The following is an 8640-nucleotide window of genomic DNA, read 5'->3' on the forward strand; positions in this document are numbered from 1 at the left end:
TGTATAGATCAGTCCTGTTAGTGGTGCTGTATAGACCAGTCCTGTTAGTGGTGCTGTATAGATCAGTCCTGTTAGTTGTGCTGTATAGATCAGTCCTGTTAGTGGTGCTGTATAGACCAGTCCTGTTAGTGGTGCTGTATAGATCAGTCCTGTTAGTGGTGCTGTATAGATCAGTCCTGTTAGTGGTGCTGTATAGATCAGTCCTGTTAGTGGTGCTGTATAGACCAGTCCTGTTAGTGGTGCTGTATAGACCAGTCCTGTTAGTGGTGCTGTGTAGATCAGTCCTGTTAGTGGTGCTGTATAGATCAGTCCTGTTAGTGGTGCTGTATAGATCAGTCCTGTTAGTGGTGCTGTGTAGATCAGTCCTGTTAGTGGTGCTGTATAGATCAGTCCTGTTAGTGGTGCTGTATAGATCAGTCCTGTTAGTGGTGCTGTATAGATCAGTCCTGTTAGTGGTGCTGTATAGATCAGTCCTGTTAGTGGTGCTGTATAGATCAGTCCTGTTAGTGGTGCTGTATAGATCAGTCCTGTTAGTGGTGCTGTATAGATCAGTCCTGTTAGTGGTGCTGTATAGATCAGTCCTGTTAGTGGTGCTGTATAGATCAGTCCTGTTAGTGGTGCTGTATAGATCAGTCCTGTTAGTGGTGCTGTATAGATCAGTCCTGTTAGTGGTGCTGTATAGATCAGTCCTGTTAGTGGTGCTGTGTAGATCAGTCCTGTTAGTGGTGCTGTATAGATCAGTCCTGTTAGTGGTGCTGTGTAGATCAGTCCTGTTAGTGGTGCTGTGTAGATCAGTCCTGTTAGTGGTGCTGTGTAGATCAGTCCTGTTAGTGGTGCTGTGTAGATCAGTCCTGTTAGTGGTGCTGTATAGATCAGTCCTGTTAGTGGTGCTGTATAGACCAGTCCTGTTAGTGGTGCTGTACAGATCAGTCCTGTTAGTGGTGCTGTATAGACCAGTCCTGTTAGTGGTGCTGTGTAGATCAGTCCTGTTAGTGGTGCTGTGTAGATCAGTCCTGTTAGTGGTGCTGTATAGATCAGTCCTGTTAGTGGTGCTGTGTAGATCAGTCCTGTTAGTGGTGCTGTGTAGATCAGTCCTGTTAGTGGTGCTGTGTAGATCAGTCCTGTTAGTGGTGCTGTATAGATCAGTCCTGTTAGTGGTGCTGTATAGATCAGTCCTGTTAGTGGTGCTGTGTAGATCAGTCCTGTTAGTGTTGCTGTATAGACCAGTCCTGTTAGTGGTGCTGTGTAGATCAGTCCTGTTAGTGGTGCTGTGTAGATCAGTCCTGTTAGTGGTGCTGTATAGATCAGTCCTGTTAGTGGTGCTGTATACATCAGTCCTGTTAGTGGTGCTGTATAGATCAGTCCTGTTAGTGGTGCTGTATAGATCAGTCCTGTTAGTGGTGCTGTATAGATCAGTCCTGTTAGTGGTGCTGTATAGATCAGTCCTGTTAGTGGTGCTGTATAGTTCAGTCCTGTCTTCCTCCATACTGTTAGTGGTGCTGTATACCAGTCCTGTTAGTGGTGCTGTATAGATCAGTCCTGTTAGTGGTGCTGTATAGACCAGTCCTGTTAGTGGTGCTGTATAGATCAGTCCTGTTAGTGGTGCTGTATAGACCAGTCCTGTTAGTGGTGCTGTGTAGATCAGTCCTGTTAGTGGTGCTGTATAGATCAGTCCTGTTAGTGGTGCTGTATAGACCAGTCCTGTTAGTGGTGCTGTATAGATCAGTCCTGTTAGTGGTGCTGTATAGATCAGTCCTGTTAGTGGTGCTGTATAGATCAGTCCTGTTAGTGGTGCTGTATAGATCAGTCCTGTTAGTGGTGCTGTATAGATCAGTCATGTTAGTGGTGCTGTATGGATCAGTCCTGTTAGTGGTGCTGTATAGATCAGTCCTGTTAGTGGTGCTGTATAGATCAGTCCTGTTAGTGGTGCTGTATAGATCAGTCCTGTTAGTGGTGCTGTATAGATCAGTCCTGTTAGTGGTGCTGTATAGACCAGTCCTGTTAGTGGTGCTGTATAGACCAGTCCTGTTAGTGGTGCTGTATAGACCAGTCCTGTTAGTGGTGCTGTATAGATTAGTCCTGTTAGTGGTGCTGTATTGATCAGTCCTGTTAGTGGTGTTGTATAGACCAGTCCTGTTAGTGGTGCTGTGTAGATCAGTCCTGTTAGTGGTGCTGTATAGATCAGTCCTGTTAGTGGTGCTGTATAGACCAGTCCTGTTAGTGGTGCTGTATAGATCAGTCCTGTTAGTGGTGCTGTGTAGATCAGTCCTGTCTTCCTCCATACTGTTAGTGGTGCTGTATAGATCAGTCCTGTTAGTGGTGCTGTGTAGATCAGTCCTGTCTTCCTCCATACTGTTAGTGGTGCTGTATAGATCAGTCCTGTTAGTGGTGCTGTGTAGATCAGTCCTGTCTTCCTCCATACTGTTAGTGGTGCTGTATAGATCAGTCCTGTTAGTGGTGCTGTATAGATCAGTCCTGTTAGTGGTGCTGTATAGATCAGTACTGTTAGTGGTGCTGTATAGACCAGTCCTGTTAGTGGTGCTGTGTGTTTTAATGAAGCCAACAGATGCAGCATGTTTTGACAGAATATGAGAGGGACAGTTCTGTTTTTTTATGTTGATAAACACAATCTGTCAGGTGGTGAAACAACACAGACAGACAACCCAAATGTCCCCAAAACACGTCGAGGGTTACCAAGAAAGGCGGACGGGGAGACGGTTCCGTTGCTACGGGAGACCATGACGCTTATTCCAGTTTCCACGAACGGGACGGAGAAATCGATGACCTCAGAACGCTCCTCATTGATCGTCAGAGAGCCGACGGCCATGACAGCTTTCTTATAGACCACCTGGGAGGGAGGGAGGGAGGGAGGGAGGGAGGGAGAAAGAGAGAGAGAGAGAGGGAGGGAGGGAGGGAGGGAGGGAGGGAGGGAGGGAGGGAGGGAGGGAGGGAGGGAGGGAGGGAGGGAGGGGGAGGGAGGGAGGGAGGGAAGGAAGGAAGGAAGGAAGGAAGGAAGGAAGGAGGGAGGTAGGGAGGGAGGGAGGGAGGGAGGGAGGGAGGGAGGGAGGGAGGGAGGGAGGGAGGGAGGGAGGGAGGGAGGGAGGGAGGGAGGGAGGGAGGGGAAGGAAGGAAGGAAGGAAGGAGGGAGGGAGGTAGGGAGGGAGGGAGGGAGAGAGGGAGGGAGGGAGGGAGGGAGGGAGGGAGGGAGGGAGGGAGGGAGGGAGGGAGGGAGGGAGGGAGGGAGGGAGGGGAGGGAGGGAGGGAGAGAGGGAGGGAGGGGGAGAGGGAGGGAGGGAGGGAGGGAGGGAGGGAGGGAGGGAGGGAGGGAGGGAGGGAGGGAGGGAGGGAGGGAGGGAGGGAGGGAGGGAGGGAGGGAGGGAGGGAGGGAGGGGGGGAGAGAGAGGGAGGGAGGGGGAGAGGGAGGGAGGGAGGGAGGGAGGTAAGAGAGAGAGGGGGAGGAGGGAGGAAAGGAGAGGGAGGGAAGGAGAAAGAGAGAGAGGGAGGGAGGTAAGAGAGAGAGGGAGGAGGGAGGAAAGGAGAGGGAGGAGGGAGGAAAGGAGAGGGAAGGAAGGAGAAAGAGAGAGAGGGAAGGACAGAGGGAGGAAGGAGGGAGGGAAAGTGAGAGGGAGGAGAGAGAGGGAAGGACAGAGGGAGGAAGGAGGGAGGGAAAGAGAGAGGGAGGAGAGAGGGAAGGAGAAAGATAGAGGGAGAGTGGGGGGGAGAAAGACATGGAGAGAGATGGAGTGAAGGAGGGAGAGACAGATTCTGGGTTAATCTTTAATCTAGTGTGTTAGCTTGTTGTTGATGTCGTCAGTAGGAACTCACTGCTGTATATTATAATGCTACAATATGATGCTGAGACTAGCCTTTAGCCGTTAGCTGAACACAGTAAATGATACTACAGTATAATGCTGAGACTAGCCTTTAGCCATTAGCTAAACACAGTAAAATGATGCTACAATATGATGCTGAGACTAGCCTTTAGCCGTTAGCTAAACACAGTAAAATGATGCTACAATATGATGCTGAGACTAGCCTTTAGCCGTTAGCTAAACACAGTAAAATGATGCTACAATATGATGCTGAGACTAGCCTTTAGCCATTAGCTAAACACAGTAAAATGATACTACAGTATGATGCTGAGACTAGCCTTTAGCCATTAGCTAAACACAGTAAAATGATACTACAGTATGATGCTGAGACTAGCCTTTAGCCATTAGCTAAACACAGTAAATGATACTACAGTATGATGCTGAGACTAGCCTTTAGCCGTTAGCTAAACACAGTAAAATGATACTACAGTATATTGCTGAGACTAGCCTTTAGCCCTTAGCTAAACACAGTAAAATGATGCTACAATATGATGCTGAGACTAGCCTTTAGCCAATAGCTAAACACAGCAAAATGATACTACAATATGATGCTGAGACTAGCCTTTAGCCGTTAGCTAAACACAGTAAAATGATACTACAGTATATTGCTGAGACTAGCCTTTAGCCCTTAGCTAAACACAGTAAAATGATACTACAGTATAATGCTGAGACTAGCCATTAGCCGTTAGCTAAACACAGTAAATGATGCTACAGTATAATGCTGAGACTAGCCTTTAGCCGTTAGCTGTGTAAACTACGATGTTGTTTTAACTATGACACAGGACAGAGTAAACTACACTGTATGATATTATAATATATAATAATTATTAGCCACTCACCTCTCCCACCATCCCGTTCCACACGTTGTTGATCTTCTTCCCATGTTTACCGTTGGTAACCAGGTAGAGATCGTAGGTGAACTTTACGTACTTCGCGATCTTCTTCAGGATGTCGATGCAGAATCCTTTACAGCACTTTTTAATGTAGGTCCCGCCCGCCTCTGTGGTGTTGCTGTGGAAACGCCGAAATAATGACATCTGTGATTGGCTGAAACTTCAATACCACTTCTTTATATAGACATCTTTCATTGGCTGAAGATTTCAGAATCCCGCCCCCCTGTCTGTCTGTCTCCATGATGCTACTGTAACAGAGTAGGTCTGTCTCCATGATGCTACTGTAACATAGTAGGTCTGTCTCCATGATGCTACTGTAACAGAGTAGGTCTGTCTGTCTCCATGATGCTACTGTAACAGAGTAGGTCTGTCTGTCTCCATGATGCTACTGTAACAGAGTAGGTCTGTCTGTCTCCATGATGCTACTGTAACAGAGTAGGTCTGTCTGTCTCCATGATGCTACTGTAACAGAGTAGGTCTGTCTGTCTCCATGATGCTACTGTAACATAGTAGGTCTGTCTGTCTCCATGATGCTACTGTAACAGAGTAGGTCTGTCTGTCTCCATGATGCTACTGTAACAGAGTAGGTCTGTCTGTCTCCATGATGCTACTGTAACAGAGTAGGTCTGTCTGTCTCCATGATGCTACTGTAACAGAGTAGGTATGTCTGTCTCCATGATGCTATTGTAACAGAGTAGGTCTGTCTGTCTCCATGATGCTACTGTAACAGAGTAGGTCTGTCTGTCTCCATGATGCTACTGTAACAGAGTAGGTCTGTCTGTCTCCATGATGCTACTGTAACAGAGTAGGTCTGTCTGTCTCCATGATGCTACTGTAACAGAGTAGGTCTGTCTGTCTCCATGATGCTACTGTAACAGAGTAGGTCTGTCTCCATGATGCTACTGTAACAGAGTAGGTCTGTCTGTCTCCATGATGCTACTGTAACAGAGTAGGTCTGTCTGTCTCCATGATGCTACTGTAACAGAGTAGGTCTGTCTCCATGATGCTACTGTAACAGAGTAGATCTGTCTGTCTCCATGATACTACTGTAACAGAGTAGGTCTGTCTCCATGATGCTACTGTAACAGAGTAGGTCTGTCTCCATGATACTACTGTAACAGAGTAGGTCTGTCTGTCTCCATGATACTACTGTAACAGAGTAGGTATGTCTCCATGATGCTACTGTAACAGAGTAGGTCTGTCTGTCTCCATGATACTACTGTAACAGAGTAGGTCTGTCTGTCTCCATGATGCTACTGTAACAGAGTAGGTCTGTCTGTCTCCATGATGCTACTGTAACAGAGTAGGTCTGTCTCCATGATGCTACTGTAACAGAGTAGGTCTGTCTGTCTCCGTGATACTACTGTAACAGAGTAGGTCTGTCTGTCTCCATGATACTACTGTAACAGAGTAGGTCTGTCTGTCTCCATGATGCTACTGTAACAGAGTAGGTCTGTCTGTCTCCATGATGCTACTGTAACAGAGTAGGTCTGTCTGTCTCCATGATACTACTGTAACAGAGTAGGTCTGTCTCCATGATGCTACTGTAACAGAGTAGGTCTGTCTGTCTCCATGATACTACTGTAACAGAGTAGGTCTGTCTCCATGATGCTACTGTAACAGAGTAGGTCTGTCTGTCTCCATGATACTACTGTAACAGAGTAGGTCTGTCTCCATGATGCTACTGTAACAGAGTAGGTCTGTCTGTCTCCATGATACTACTGTAACAGAGTAGGTCTGTCTCCATGATGCTACTGTAACAGAGTAGATCTGTCTCCATGATACTACTGTAACAGAATAGGTCTGTCTGTCTCCATGATGCTACTGTAACAGAGTAGGTCTGTCTGTCTCCATGATGCTACTGTAACAGAGTAGGTCTGTCTGTCTCCATGATACTACTGTAACAGAGTAGGTCTGTCTGTCTCCATGATGCTACTGTAACAGAGTAGGTCTGTCTGTCTCCATGATACTACTGTAACAGAGTAGGTATGTCTGTCTCCATGATGCTACTGTAACAGAGTAGGTCTGTCTGTCTCCATGATGCTACTGTAACAGAGTAGGTCTGTCTGTCTCCATGATACTACTGTAACAGAGTAGGTCTGTCTGTCTCCATGATGCTACTGTAACAGAGTAGGTCTGTCTGTCTCCATGATGCTACTGTAACAGAGTAGGTCTGTCTGTCTCCATGATGCTACTGTAACAGAGTAGGTCTGTCTGTCTCCATGATGCTATTGTAACAGAGTAGGTCTGTCTGTCTCCATGATACTACTGTAACAGAGTAGGTCTGCCTGTCTCCATGATGCTACTGTAATAGAGTAGGTCTGTCTGTCTCCATGATGCTACTGTAACAGAGTAGGTCTGTCTGTCTCCATGATGCTACTGTAACAGAGTAGGTCTGTCTGTCTCCATCCCCTCTCTCCTCTCCTCCTCTCTCACCTCCTCTCTCCTCCTCTTCCTATACTCCCCTCCTAGCCATCCCCAGTCCCCGGCCCAGAGACGCTGATCTAACTCTTGTTAATTTAAATGGTCCTCGCTCTCCACAGGAGCAGAATGGACAGACAGCAGGAAGCTGTTTACAAACATTCATAATCACACTGTCCTTAGGAGATTGATAGGCAAAGTGTAACATATTACTGTATTATTAAATGTACTGTACTGACTCACTGTACTGACTCACTGTACTGACTCACTGTACTGACTCGCTGTACTGACTCGCTGTACTGTACTGACTCACTGTACTGTACTGACTCACTGTCCTTAGGAGATTGATAGGCAAAGTGTAACATATTACTGTATTATTAAATGTACTGTACTGACTCACTGTACTGACTCACTGTACTGACTCACTGTACTGACTCGCTGTACTGACTCGCTGTACTGTACTGACTCACTGTACTGTACTGACTCACTGTCCTTAGGAGATTGATAGGCAAAGTGTAACATATTACTATATTATTAAATATACTGTACTGACTCACTGTACTGTACTGACTCACTGTACTGTACTGACTCACTGTACTGACTCACTGTACTGTCTCACTGTACTGTACTGACTCACTGTACTGTACTGACTCACTGTACTGACTCACTGTACTGTCTCACTGTACTGTACTGACTCACTGTACTGTACTGACTCACTGTACTGTCTCACTGTACTGTACTGACTCACTGTACTGACTCACTGTACTGTACTGACTCACTGCACTGCACTGCACTGTACTGTACTGTACTGAATAACTGTACTGACTCACTGTACTGTCTCACTGTACTGTACTGACTCACTGTACTGTACTGCCTCACTGTACTGTACTGACTCACTGCACTGCACTGTACTGTACTGTACTGTAATGTACTGTAATCTACTGTACTGTACTGTACTGTACTGTAATGTACTGTAATGTACTGTGATGTACTGACTCACTGTAACATACTGACTCACAGTACTGACTCATTGTAATGTACTGACTCACGGTACTGACTCACTGTGATGTACTGACTCACTGTACTGACTCACTGTGATGTAATGACTCAATGTACTGTACTGACTCACTGTACTGTACTGACTTCATGTACTGTACAGTACTGTACTGTACTGTACTGACTTACTGTACTGTACTGACTCACTGTACTGACTCACTGTACTGTACTGACTCACTGTACTGTACTGACTCACTGTACTGTACTGTACTGACTTATTGTACTGCACTGACTCACTGTGCTGTACTCTACTGTACTGTACTGACTCACTGTACTGTACTGACTTGTTGTACTTTACTGACTCGCTGTACTGACTCACTGTGATGTACTGACTCACTGTAACATACTGACTCAAGGTACTGTACTGACTCACTGTGATGTACTGACTCACTGTAACA

The 8640-nt window shown here is 46.4% G+C and overlaps 1 protein-coding gene across 1 annotated transcript in view; it reads right to left on the bottom strand.

Annotated features, from left to right (window-relative positions):
• LOC124025087 (glutamate receptor ionotropic, NMDA 2A-like) overlaps window positions 1–8640 on the bottom strand; it is a gene marked incomplete at its 5' end in the record, with an annotated part of 82113 nt that overhangs the window by 16899 nt on the left and 56574 nt on the right. Inside the window, 2 exons of the mRNA XM_046338755.1 lie at window positions 2695–2848; window positions 4712–4883. Of these exons, the coding sequence (XP_046194711.1) occupies window positions 2695–2848; window positions 4712–4883 (326 nt within the window). The remainder of the gene's footprint in view (window positions 1–2694; window positions 2849–4711; window positions 4884–8640) is intronic.

This window comes from Oncorhynchus gorbuscha, unplaced genomic scaffold (genome assembly GCF_021184085.1).
Source record: "Oncorhynchus gorbuscha isolate QuinsamMale2020 ecotype Even-year unplaced genomic scaffold, OgorEven_v1.0 Un_scaffold_2162, whole genome shotgun sequence".
Lineage (NCBI taxonomy): Eukaryota > Metazoa > Chordata > Actinopteri > Salmoniformes > Salmonidae > Oncorhynchus > Oncorhynchus gorbuscha.